The sequence below is a fragment of the Leptinotarsa decemlineata genome, unplaced genomic scaffold, assembly GCF_025532065.1.
Source record: "Leptinotarsa decemlineata unplaced genomic scaffold, Ldec_3_MD MMD2_P_RNA_scaffold_2, whole genome shotgun sequence".
NCBI classification, from domain to species: Eukaryota; Metazoa; Arthropoda; class Insecta; order Coleoptera; family Chrysomelidae; genus Leptinotarsa; species Leptinotarsa decemlineata.
This window is the reverse complement of record NW_027412529.1, coordinates 19049455-19063790: the sequence shown is the minus strand read 5'-3', so window position 1 is coordinate 19063790 and position 14336 is coordinate 19049455. Positions and strand designations below refer to the sequence as shown.

The 14336-nt window shown below is 32.7% G+C and overlaps 1 protein-coding gene across 7 annotated transcripts in view; it reads right to left on the bottom strand.

Moving 5' to 3' along the window:
• Positions 1 to 117: 117 nt before the first annotated feature.
• LOC111507609 (NPC intracellular cholesterol transporter 1) overlaps positions 118 to 14336 on the bottom strand; it is a 75344-nt gene continuing 61125 nt past the window's right edge. For 4 of the 7 annotated variants that reach the window (XM_074184969.1, XM_074184985.1, XM_074184982.1 and 1 more), the window contains 2 exons: positions 12504 to 13334; positions 118 to 3669 (listed from right to left, as the gene is read on the bottom strand). In XM_074184969.1, coding sequence (XP_074041070.1) covers positions 3563 to 3669; positions 12504 to 13334 — 938 coding nt within the window. In that variant the 3' untranslated portion in view covers positions 118 to 3562. Of the gene's footprint in view, positions 3670 to 8085; positions 8166 to 12503; positions 13335 to 14336 lie in introns of all 7 variants that reach the window. The other 3 variants (XR_012467964.1, XM_074184981.1, XM_074184976.1) reach the window with 3 other exon arrangements.

The window sequence follows — 14336 nt, the reverse complement described above, 5'->3', positions numbered from 1 at the left end:
CAACTGGATAAATTCTTGCTGGAAATATCTGGTTGAAACAGGAATTAAACCTTTAATCTTTGGATTGTGAGTCAGGTATACTACCACTTGCGTAATCATAAAAAAAATTGAAATAAATTCATTGCTTGAATTTTTTTTATTTTCAGATGTCGATAGAAATTTTTGGATATATAATTTTCAAAATTTGCAATTGAAACACAAATGTACACTGTAATGCGAAGGCAGGTAGTGAAAAAATAGTTTTGAGATGAAAGGTTCAAAATGAGTTTTTCAATTAACCGGCTGTTATTCCCATAACAATCCTCAAAAGTCTAAATGGGAGCAAGCTAACGATTAGCTTATCTTTTAACTCAGAGTAGGATTCGATACTGCTTTCACAATATCAGTTGATTCATAGGCAGAGCAGTTATTTGTGCAAATTTTTTTCAAATTCATTTATGTATACGGGTAATCCCCATGAGGATAAATAAATAATACAAATACAGTGTTTCCTTAATACTAACTTAACCTTAAAGTATGTATAAGTGTAGACATACATCAATGTAATTATATAAAATTTAAATGATATGAACTTAAAATTATCATTCTAGTTGTGTAGGATGTGAAAATTCGCAATATCAAGTATATCTGAATAATCATATTCTCCAACTGTAAAGTCAGATTTGAAGGCAACAAGTCTGAGGAATATATTTTGCACTGCTTCAATATTAGTTATATGTACAGTATAATGAGATCGGACTGGTGGCATCCACTGTTTGATCCTTACAATTCCGGAAGACAAAACCAAGAAGTTGGTGGTGTTGATGAATGAAAGGTTCACATCAAAGAATATACCCAAATCTCTCATTTCATTCAGCCGTTTTAGATTGACATCATCAAGAACGTAGTTGAAGACTATTTTGTTATTTATTCTAGCAATTGTTTCACGGAAGCATTTTCTTTGATTTAACGACATCTCATTATTTTCAGATTAAACATATAGAGAATTGATATCATCCTATATCTTATGACAATCTTTAATACTTTCGATAGGCAAATATAGCTTCAGGTCATTAGCAAACAGGCAAGAATTTACAGTTAACTATGCTGTCAATGATGATTCTCTTTGTTCAGCTGGGAGAGTCTAATGTTTGTAATTTTTATGCTTCCTGCATTTCAAACGTAAATGTCAATATTCTATCAATATGTGTGTCATATTTTGTTAAACTGTTATTATTAATTATATCATTTAGAATTTTACATAATACTGACTTTTGTATATTAGCTATGCTAAATGAAGGTATTATTTAAGATTTGTAAGGTATATTAAGATTTGAAAAGGATAAGTAAATACTTTTTTTGCAAAATAACATTTATTCCAATACAAATTTCAGCTATAAAATAGATAATTTCATTCATAAATAATTTTCTTAGTTTAATTTTTTGGAATATGAACAGATTCGTAAAAAAGAAATATTGACATTCTGATAGGAAAAAACCACTAGTAAATTCAAGAAGTCTGCATTCTTTTTCAATTTTCAATAGTATAAACTTGGCTTTCAGACCCTGTGGTTTGCAACAGTAGAAAGTAACAAGATGAGCGCTCCTCCACTGTTTTTCAATTCGACTAGAAAGAAATTTTGCTTATGAGTAATGAGAAGAAAGTACAGGATGTTATTAAGGTTTCATTGGTAACTTTTAAACAGTAAACAAAAGTACATTTTTCGTTTCTCTAATAAATATCTGTTCTGTCTGTCTGTTTAAAATCTATTATTCAGTTAATCAGCTGTCGACCCCCTACGGACGACATCAAAATTCGTAACTTGTGCGAGCTGAGGACTAACGAGGTCTTACCTTTTAACTGTGTGATTCCTAACACGGTAATATAGCTAATACAATAATCTTATGAATATAATACAAATAAATCTTACGTGTCATTCATAACCAACACTTCGGAGATACATCACTTATTCAAATATAAAAAGGCCTTGGTAAACTTTGGAAAAGGTACACCTCTTCACAATATCTGAATAAGATTCAAGAGTCTTAGAACTAATCATTGCTAATTTTTAACCAAATCCCCGGTAGATTTTTCATTTTACCATTGTTACACAAATCACAAAAAAATTATTTTCGATTTTAATGCATATTTCTTACAATGCTTTCCTAAATGTTCACCAAGTTGTTTCTATTTGTCGTTATTGTGGATTCGGGGAGAAAATATCTAATCATTAATGAAACAAAACTCGTGTTCTTGTATTTGGAGTATATTAATGACGGGGCTTGTGCCAAAAAAGTTTGGTAAAAAAATGGTATTACTGCTGACTGTACTTGTTCCATTACGTTGGATATTACTGCTGACTGTACTTGTTCCATTACGTTGATTTGTTTTATTTTTGATTCTATATGATAATTAAGTAGGTATGAAAAAAAATCTGATATGCCAATAGCATAGTAATAATTATTGCTAAATATGAAGACACACTTCTGAATAGACAGCAAACCTTCAAAAATAAATAAATGGGATGATTAGTAGGAAGAAGATAAAAATTGATAATTTCGAGACATGAACAGCTCAAAATAAAAATAGGCAATGAAGAATTATAAGTGCAAATATTTAGGTTGCATAACATCAGAAGATGGAAAAATGTATAAAGGACATAACAACAGGGGACAAGTTGTATACAGTATCAAACATCATTTTTTATAAATGTACATCCTCTCCTGTACATGACACCATTACTCTTACATGGAGCATAAACTTGAACATTAACAGAAAAATAAAGAACAAAACTGACAGCTACAGAGATGAGATTCACAAAAGGAAAATGACATGAAACAAAATGGACGTTATGTATAATTGAAGGGAAAAAGAAATTGTATATTTGCCAAATTGTATCATTTCAACAAATTTGCTAATTGGTTTACCGATTCTTGGTTTCACTTTCCGTTCTTTTGTTGATGCTGGATCATTTGTAAAGCTGTGCATTTTCTGGATCACATTACACCAGTTCAATATCAATATTTGAGTTTAACATTCATTACAAATAGCTGCCTTTCACATTTGTGTGAAACAATGTTACAGTAAATAAATCCAACAACAAAGAATTTGAAAGTTTGTAACTACAAATTCTCAGGTCAATAATCACTATTCGAATTATAAAAACTAACAAGATTCAAGACGTAACTTGTAGGAAAAACAGTCAAAAATTTATTCGCTAAGTTCAGTGACAAGTTTCCGATTAAAAAAATTATAATTTCTTTACACCCGCTCTTTGTATGAGCTGACTATTTGGTGATTTGTGTGATTTGAACTGAACACTTGTTACGTTAAACATCACCAAATAGCCAGCGACAATACTGTTATATTATTGATACAACATAAAATAGTGAGTTACATTTTAGTTGACTTCAAATACTTTGGTACAATTCTTTATCTAAAAATTTTACTAGAATACTTTACACATACTTATTGTTTACACATCACACCCATGACAAAATAGAATAATATCACACAAGAACTTTTTGATTTTTGTATTGATGTTTATGTCATTGAACTTGTAGCATCATAGTCACAGCATACCTAATAACAGGATGTGGATGGCAGCAGATGTGACACGACAGTCGACTTATCTGGTCCGCACAGATGTGGTTGGAGAACAAATATATTATGTCTATTCTGCATCACGCCTGAAATACATCCTTTATAGATATGGATTGTAGTGAAACAGTGTAACGGAAGAAAAAACTCGGGCAGTTCCAATTAATTTCATAAAATTTGGATTTCCATCCAAAATGTTTTATTTGACTTGGACTTATTATAGTAATTATTCCTAGCTTTTCAAATTCAACACCAAATTCAGACCACTTCCAGATTTGATAAAAAACATTTTTTTCATCAAGAGTATCGAGAATTTCTGATAGAATATTTTACATAGGAAAACGGCTCAAATGACACAAATAATTATATGCATCTTGGCCAAAAAAAGTTATGCATACTTTTGGCAACAATATTTATTTACAGATGTTATACATCTTTTGGGAGATGATGATAAAAGAACCAAAGAGGTTTGTAGAGTACCTATTTAATTAAAATGATTGGGTTAAATTGCTTGTTTATTCATTGGTTGTTTATTGTTACAATAAATAAAAAAAATCTATTGTTAGCTGTCGATACAGGGTGTTCGTTTGGGACTGTTAGTTTAGTGAGTTTTTGAACTTCAAGGTTTGTCTTTGTTTATTAGTAGTAGTAGACTTTATTTTAGGAATCCTAATATACAATATATAGTTATGCATATATGAATAATTTATATACATATATAATTTTACAGTGCGTCATGTATTACAATTTGATATATTCTAATAATAACTTTTTGAATACTTTCAAGGAATTTACATGTTTTATTTCATCAGGAAACTTATTGAAACTATCTAAACCTTTAAAGAACAATGAATTCATTCCACTCTTATAGTTTGTTCGGGATCTATAAAATGTATTACATGTTCTTGTGTTATATGAATGAATGTCACTATTTCGAACTAAATATCTGCTAAGATAGGCTGGTTGTATCCCACTCGTAATTTTGAAAATAAAAATCATGTTCAAATAATAGTCTTTTATATACCGGCTGTCACTGTAGAGTATTCAACATAGATTCAATAGGGGTATACTGGTTGCATCTCAAAATGATTCTCATACCTCGATTTTGTAGTTTCTGCAACTGTCCCATTTGATTTTGCATGCTTGATTCGGCATGCTTATTCAAATTTAATTGATGGTCTATAATGAATCCTAGGTACTTAATTTTATTTACAATTGTGATTGATTATTGAATATGCTGATATTAATGTTGTTAGTATCAATCTTTCTTTGATTCGAATTTGTTGTAACAATCATTGCCTTAGATTTATTGATATTCAATTTGAGTTTATTCACTTGTAGATATAATTCAATGTTCTTTAAAGATATATTGATACTTTGTACAGCTTCTTTTAAATCAGTTTTTCGTATATATAAGGGTATCATCAGCAAATAAATTGATATGGCGTGAACCAGGTACATAGTTGATATCATTTATATAAATAATGAATAGCAGTGGTCCCAAAACACTACCATGTGGTACACCTATATCATTTATAATTCGATCTGACATTACATCACAAATGTTAGTCCTTTGACGTCTTTGCTCAAAATAACTAACTATCTAACTAGTTTAAAGCTTTTCCAGTTACACCATCTGTATCTGTAGAGTAGGGAGGGTGAGTGTAAGCCCACGCACTTAGGCCACATGTGACCCATTGTACATCCTCCCAAGGAGTTGTCCTCCTAGGTCGTCGTCCATCCTGTCCTTTCCAGGAAGGTGGACAGGTCGCTGGGAGACATCTCCTTTATATCGGCAGGTGTAGGCCAAGACTCGCCGAACACACACTCTCTTATTGACGATAACTCCGGGCACTCGCACAGGACATGCCTGACAGTCTCATCTTCCTGTTCACACATCCTGCATAGAGGTGTGTCCACTAGCCCCATATTATGTAGGTGTTTCCTTAGCTGACAGTGGCCACTCAGAAATCCTACTGTAAGGCGTAGATTTTTCCTGGTCATCGCCAGATATTTCTTCGGCGCCAGCTTCCCAGGGTCGCCCAAGGTGATCCTGGCAAGATTACATCCTTTGATTTCATCCCATCTCTTTAAAGATTGAGCATGGGTGTAACATTTGACTAGTTCCGCAATTATCGAAGTCATCAGGCCATGGGTGCCACTTGGTCCTAAAATTCTTAGTCCAGCCGCTTCCTTGGCTAAAGAGTCGGCAATGCGATTACCTTTACTCCTTTTGTGCCCTTTAATCCACCTCAGGATAATGTTATTATCTACCGAGGCTTTGGCTAAATCTTGGTGGCACTCTAGTGCTAGCCCTGAAGTAACACGGTGTCTGTTCAAGGCTAATAGTGCTTGTCTGCTATCAGTGCAGATTGTTATGTTTTTGCCCGAAATTCTTTTCTTGGTTATTTCTTTTGTGGCGATTGAGATACCAGCCAGTTCTGTTTGGACCACGCTGGTATTTCTTCCCATTCCCCATTTGATCCTTAGGCTTAGTGATCTGGAGTACACTCCACATCCTGAACCTTCTTTGGTTTTTGAGCCATCTGTATAAATCCGTATTGCATTTGTAGCATCTGACTCTTGTGTTCTGCTTAATTTGTATTTTGTAGGGTTTATTAAACACAAACCTGGGTTCAATTGCAGTTACACCATAATACTTCAGTTTATTGATTAAAGTTTTCCTATTGATTGTTTAAAGGCACGCTTGAAATCTAGAAATATAGCAACAATATATTCTTTCTTATCAATACTTTTTTCCACACTGTGACTGTTAGTTGTAATGCTGTTTCGCATGAGTTATTCTTACGAAAACCAGACTGATTTTCGTTGAATAAATTATTTTCATTAAAGTATGTAACTAGTTGTTCATATACTGCCAGTTCCAGTACTTTTTCAAGCGTTGGAAGACTGTTTATTGGACTTATTGTACTTGCATCACTTGTATTATTTACTTTCGGAATTGGAGTCACTGTACTTTGTACTGGTTTAGAAACAGTTCCTTGTACAAGGAAGTATTTATAAAGTTCAATATTATATGCCCAGACACCGATATGTTTTATGAAATTTTGGCGACGGTTATTTGAAAACATACTAAAGCTGGTGGAGATATAGTTAAAAGAAAAAAATCGACAATAATTCACTATTTAAGAAAAATATAATGTAAAAATTATAAATAACAAATAAATAGAGATGGTTGAAATCGGTTAATAAATTGAAATTTCACAGGGGTGTTTTTAATATGAATGGGTCTCACTGTATGTTCACAATTTTTCAGAATCAAATTGAAGTTTTGTTAATAAATCTATAAAACAAAATAAAAAGCTATGGTTTGTTTCCTAAGTGTGACTGAAATTTCAACAGTTGAAATGAGGTGGATGAATTACAACCTTCTTTTCCTACAAGAAGTTTTTAGTATTAACTTGAGGGTCATACAACATATTCGTCCATTTAATATTTGTTGAATAGGATTAACCACATGATTACCAAAAAATTGATACATTTTGTTCTATACCAACTGTAAGTGACTTGTGATATATGAGTGGTAAGTCATTGTTCTACGACACATGTTAAGAGGTAGACAGGCAAAACGGTATTTAGATAAAAATAGTTGTTGCCATCTATACTTGAACTAGTAAAGATGTTTAATTTAGCTCTTCCCTGATAGCACATAAACCAATGTTTGCAGACTATGGTACACATGAAGATCATTTGAAATAGGCACACCTTGGAACAATCTCAAAAATACATTTTTGTTCATCCTTGAATAAAATTTGATGCAATGTATCAAGACAAGAAAACTTATGAAATATTTTCAGATTTGTACCGACAGTCTCAGAAAAGAGCTTCTAAAATTTTCGATCTACTCTAAAAATCAACTGGGACAATCGGTTGGCTACAAACAATACTATGATCATGTACCAACATCTAGTTCATTCCACAGGAAGTAACTTGAAAACATCAAATCCTTCATTTTTATTTTCAATTCTTGTGGAATATATAAATAATAATAATAATGTTTATTTTCAAAAATATAATGTGAATGATATTTACTGAAAAATACAAGTTTCATCAAATTATTACTGGCCGAACGAAATTATATTGTGTAAATTCACCACTGATTGGTTTTCTAAATACACGAACAAATATTGACTTCAGAAAAGTAGGACCATGTCTGAATAATTTAATCTAGATAGTAATATTTGCAATATCTTTGAAGAACTTATCAAAGGAGATCAAAATGAACAGGATTTTGATTGCAGAAGCTAACTTCAAAGAAAATAGGAAAGTATAACAAAAAAGTAATACAAACTAAACATAGTAGTAGAAAGCCAAAAACTTTCTTTCCCAAAAATTAGTCACTCCTAAAAATATAACCCCTTTAATTAAACAAAATATAGCTTGGTACCTAAACGAATATGGAAGCAAAATGAGCAGTTAACATAAATAAATGATTCTGAAAGGTTAATATAGAAAGTTCTAAATTCAATTTATAGTTATCTTACTCTGTCAAAATTGGTTTCCTGGTAATGTTCTCCATTTAACTTCCTGTGTTTGGCCAATTTCTCTTTATTCATGGGTGATCCTGTATGACAGCAGAATACATATGAATCAACAAGTGAATGAATAAAACATTAAAACAGAAAAGGGAACAAGCAATATATGCCAAGACATAATATAGGAGAAACTTAAAAAATAGCAGGTGAGGTTTGATGACAGTTTGGTCCTTCGACCTAATGGTATTGATAAATAAAAGTTATTTCCAGGATAAATTTCAGTTCTACTCATTTATAGAACAATGTCTGTCAAATATTCTTAATCACAATTGCTTTTGAAGGTAATTATATTTTAATTATTATCTTGTAACATCCAAACTTCATTGCCATTAATTCAATATACAAAAAATAAAATATATATTAGATTATTGCACCAATTTTGCATAAATGCACTTAACTCATATGCAAAAACAGATTTTTTCCTTGCTTACTTATTTTACTAATTTCTCTAGTCTTTGCCATATGAATACAGAAGTATTTTTTAAGGAATTTAATTTTTTTAATCAAAATAACTATCACGCCACTTGCTCACAAACAACGTTTCTGTTAAAGGCTGTAGTTTTTCTTCGACATAATTTTAAAGTGATTTCCATGCTATGTATTCAAATTTACTTACCACCCTATTTGAAAACGATTATGAGAAGTTTTCTCATGATAGATTTGAATTTTAGGGTTTCAATCATGAAAATACTAAGTAAATTATATTTTCAATTTCACTTGTTGACTTTTCATATTCCTCAAGACCCTTATAGAATGCTAACTTCATTGCGCTCCTGACATATTTCGGTAAGAAGAAATTACTGCTGTTGATCAATTTTTTTTATTTATACAAGAAGGAGACTTTATAATATTTATTCTTAAAATTAAAATCTACATATTTCATGAAGAATATTGTATTGTGTTCAATATATTTGAGCTATATTTAAATGGAGTTATAACACTTTAAAATGATTTGCATACCTGTTTTATAATATTTTTTGCTTGGTTGTTTTATTCCAAACAATAGAAAATAACTCGCAAAATAATGAAAGTGAGATTCTATGGTGATATATAGTGATTCTTCTCGACTAAATACAAGATGGTTTTGAAAAAATGAATATCCTATCAACTAATCTTAAGCTGGAATTATGTGAGATTCTAGTGTTATGTCTGGAATATCATTGCAATAGTCCTGTATTACTTCAGACTGATTCCATTCGTTTGAAACGAATTCAGAATTCTCGTATTCAATTTGCATATGGAATTCGAAAATTTGATCACATTAGTGGCAAGTTAGCAGACTCCATATGACTCAACTTTGGAATAAATGCCTAAACAATTGTGGGAAATTCATAGAAGATGATTTTTTTCTATATGTCCTTGTGAATATAGAAAAAAAACATAACATTCTCCAATAATCTGGGTATTCATTTTATATTTTTTCACTACAAAAAAAAGAAAAGTGTCTTATGCAATATCTTTATAAATTTATCCTATTTATTTTCAATTAAAAGGCCATTATTTCTTTGTTTCTCAGGTAACAGATTCAAAAAGGGTAATACTAAATGAGGATCATTCTGATTATGAAAAATTACAATATTTTTTATAAGAAATTACATCTTTTATTACTGATGGAATAGATGTGAGTTTATGGAATTACCCCAGAGGACGCCATTGCCGTGTGTAGTTATTTATGTTACTTGACAGGAAAGGAAATTATTTAGGGCAATTACTTAAAAATGTATTGTTTCTAAAAAATTCTCTAATATTCAGTGTTTTCACTTCATAAAATATTTGTCACTGTGTAAATTTACACTGTCGATATACGACATATACAAGTTATTGAAAAATGGTAGGTACTATTTTTTCATTTTCTTGGTTATTGAACGAAGTTGTTCAAATAAGAGATTTTTGAAAATAAATAGCTGCACAACTTGTAAGAAACCTATCAAAAATGTTTTCTAGTGGTTTATTCATAGGGTAAGAGATGCTTTTCAAATACAAATTTGACTGCCGAAAAATTCATATGAACGACATATTGAAACGAGTGTCGGCGGATTTTCCTGCAATTCTGGAACCCTTAGGTACCAGTCGAGATGATGGTAAACGGCCAGATGGTATGTCTCTCATGCCATGGAAATACGGTAAATCTGTAGTATGGGACTTCACTTGCGTTGACACGGTCGGGGCTCCCCATCTAGCCGAAAGTTCGAAGTCTGCTGAAACCGCAGCATTGTCTGGCGAAAAATTGAAAAGGAAAAAATACCAAAATATTGGTAACAACTATATGTTCCATCCAGTAGCGGTTGAAACTTTTGGTTTTTATGAACCGGAAAGAAGAATAGGCCAAGTAAAGAAAAATTACCGTTCTACCTCGTTTTGGATAGAAAGATTACCGTTCTACCTCTTTTTTGATAGAAAGAATTAGTATTCAACTTGCTTCGGTCCTTGGAACTATTTCTCCTAAACATAATTTTGATGAGATCATGCATTGCCTTCATTTTAGTATGGAACTGAAATCTTTTCGAAACAAGCCGAGATATGTGGATACTCATCAGTCTCCTATCAAGGTTAATTCGCAAATGATTGATCCATCTTCTTCTTTTTCAATGCGGCCAATGAACTTAGGTCATTCTTGCCCCCCAAATATGAGTTGCAGTCCTCGTGAATCTGGTTCCCTTTCAGTGGAAGAGTTTCATGAAGCAAGAACCGAATCGATCCCTCTACCCTTCATCATTTGGAAGGGTTGATTGCAGCTTGAGAAATGGTTCTCATGCAGATTCTGTGAAACATGTTCTTCCTTAAACACTTGCTACATGAATGGCATTTTACAAGTGTTGTTCATGACGAAGAATTTTAAGAACGAGGTTTTAACGATGAACGAGAACGAAAATGTTTCCTACGTAGTCACCAAACTCAAACACATGTTCATGCAGCTGCAGTTTCGTAAGAATGTAGCATCTTTCCCACCAACCGATTTCCTGGAGTCTTTGAAGTCCACTAGGTACTCGTTAGGACAACAAGAGGATTGTTCCGAATTCTTGGGGTTCTTGTTGAATACTCTTCATGAGCAGAAAAAATAGCAGAATCAATACTCCTGACCGCTCTGGATTGAATGATTCCGTAAAGTCTGTCTCGTCTTGTATTTGTTAATCTTTTGCTGTGTTAATTTCTGAAACTTCAACTAGCGTTTCCTAATATGACTAATAACCAGTCCGTGCAAAGCTTATTGTGAAATCATCTGAAAATGGAAATTTTAACAGGTGATGTTGACTGTATTGCCAAACATGCGCCAAACTTACTGACTGTTATAAGAAAATAAGTATAGCTGAAACACCAGTCTGTTTAAAATCTGTTTTTCCGTTAATCAGCTGTCGCCCCCATACGAACGACAACTCTCAAAAGTTGAGAACTTATGCGAGCTAAGGACTAACGAGGTCTTACCTTTTAACGTGAAATTCCTAACACGGTTGCAGAATCATCCCAGCTTCAACCAGATAAATTATCTCGAGAAAAATATCTGGTCGAAGCGGGAATCGAACCAACGGTTTTCCGATCGTGAGTCGGGCGCACTACCACCGCGGCCAATTCCACAACTGATAATAAATTCAATCTGATAATAATACTGATGATCTTCAAACATAACTTAACCTCTGACGGAAGCACCAAACTCTTACGAAGGTTCGAAATAGATGAACACTTCAATCTAGCAGACCACTATTATAATCTTCATGCAGTCATTGTTCACTGTGGTTCTGGTGTTGAATCTGGTTATTATTACGCCTTGGTCAAAGATGAAACGAACTGGTTTAAGTTTGATAATAATAGTCGTGTCACTAAGTGTCAGTAATACATCTGGCGATGTATTGAATTTATTGGAACCTCTGGAGTCACCCTACATTTTGTTTTATGGAAGAGAGGACATTGGCAGATCAAAATCTTCAGATGATGTGCTGCTGCAGGTTTTTCCTGCAGCAGCACATCAAAAAATACGATTAGTACCCCGGTGAAAGTTTGCGATAGTCCTCAATAAAGCCTGTAGTTACAGGGTAAATTTTAATTTACAAGTAACGCTTGTTTAATAATTTACCTCAGATATCCCAGCCTGAAAAGGACTTCCAGGAAATTCCAGGAATTCACATCGTAGTTGAGAAAATACAACTTCTCCACTTTCATATTTTTGCAACCTCATGCCAGTTTTTTTACCATGAGTTTTACCATTTTACTCAAATAGAGTATAATAATTATAATTCAATTCTTACAAATACTTAAAAACTAGCTGAACAATTGTCTAATTCAAAGTTGAGATAAAAGTTGTATGGAAAAAAAACACTAAGTTTGTACAGTCACAACTTTTATCATGCAATTACTGAGACCTTTTAACTCACCTATAAAACTGAGCAGTACAGGTAAGAAAATGAGTCCATGAGCTGCCCCATACACCACAATTCCCAAGTACATCCTGAAGTAGAAAATTTGCAATATTTGCGATTTTGCAAAGTACAGAACAATGATTCCTCCAAATTTCGTAAGGGTGATTCCTGAGAATATTGAACTACCCATCCTGGTCAGAGCATCTGCCGCCCTCTCTATTCGACTAGGCATAACAGAAATTGAGAAACTGTGCACTAAATGAGAACAAAATTCCACGGATATTCCAACTGCCATCACTAGATTTACGAGCGATATTGCATTCAGCGGTACATTCCACCAGTATAAGAGGCCGCAGACGTTTATAATAATTGCTGTTATGGTAACGACCACCACAAAACTTGAGAATATATCCAATCCCATCAGAAGAAATGTTACTACGAATACACTAGCAAGACCCACCACTATGCTGAATAAGGTGTCTCTCCACATGGTCAAGTACTGCTCATAATACACATAAAATATCGAGTAGGGGAAAACTTCAACTCCAACTGTTTTCGTGATGTTTGCTGCTATTTTCCTTGCAGCTCTCATACTTTCATAAAAATCTACAGAAGTCCTGGTAACATCGTGGAAGGCTCTGAAATATGTTGCTTGTACCTTGGATAGGTTTGTAGTGTAATTGATGTCGAAGGTAACTCCTTGACTGTATGCTGCATGCCCTCCTTTCGGGCATGTGTCATCTGGATTGTCACGAAGGAAGAACGATACATATCGTTCAAAGTCTTCTGAATTTGGTCTGTGGTTGTCTGCACGCATGGTGAGGTTGCATGGGGTACATTTGGAAACTGAAAGATTGAAATATATTTTTTATTTAAATAGTTACTTCGCGGCATCGGATCCATTCAAATTCAACAATGACCTTCAGGAGGACAATACCTTAAAATAACTCGTAACAAGATGTATCTTGAATTATTAATTAGGCTAGGCAATATAGTTAATGAAAATTACCTGAGTTTTTTCCCAAAACCAAACCGTTATTTCAACACCTCAACACGTGTTTCGATCACCAATTGTTCATCTTCAAGAGGAAGATCAGATTGATCTTCCTTAGTTTGCAGATCAAACTGATCTTCTTGAAGATAATCACTAGGTGATCGAAACACGTGTCGAGGTGTTGAAATAACGGTTTGGTGTTAGAAAATAAAACTCCAGTAATATTCATTACTATTCTATTCAAAGATTATATTCAAAGTGCATCCAAACAATGCATCACAATTATTTACAGTAACAAGTATCTCTATTTTTATATTTTTTATTACATTCTACTATTATGAGTTTAAACATGTTTTAAATTTTTTACTAGTTATTTTTCAGTTATGAAGATTTTGTAAAGAAAACAAAACATTTTCTTATGAGAACAAAGCACATTTAGATCAACTAACAAGACGAGTTATATCTGAATTTGATTCGTTAAAAATAAAAACATCCTCATCTCAGTTTGAAACCCTTTCTTTTCTGCCTATTCTTGACATTTTATCATTTCATTTTTACGTTCAATTCATTAATCAGATCTGAGTTTTGAAAAATATCAATTTTTTCAACGATGCAAATCCTAATCTCGTATGTACCTTGAAAAACATTGTGAATCATTTTCAAACATTTTTTTTCATAATTCGAGTGTAGGTGATGAAATCCTCTGATAGAATCCAAGAATACCAGAATGAAATTCTCGAAAAATCGAATGAAGAGAGAACAATTAAAATATGTAGGTATATAAAAAAACTAAACTTTTTGTAAAACAGTGAATTTAGAAAAGACACAAGAAATAGTTTGAAATTCAAGTAAAA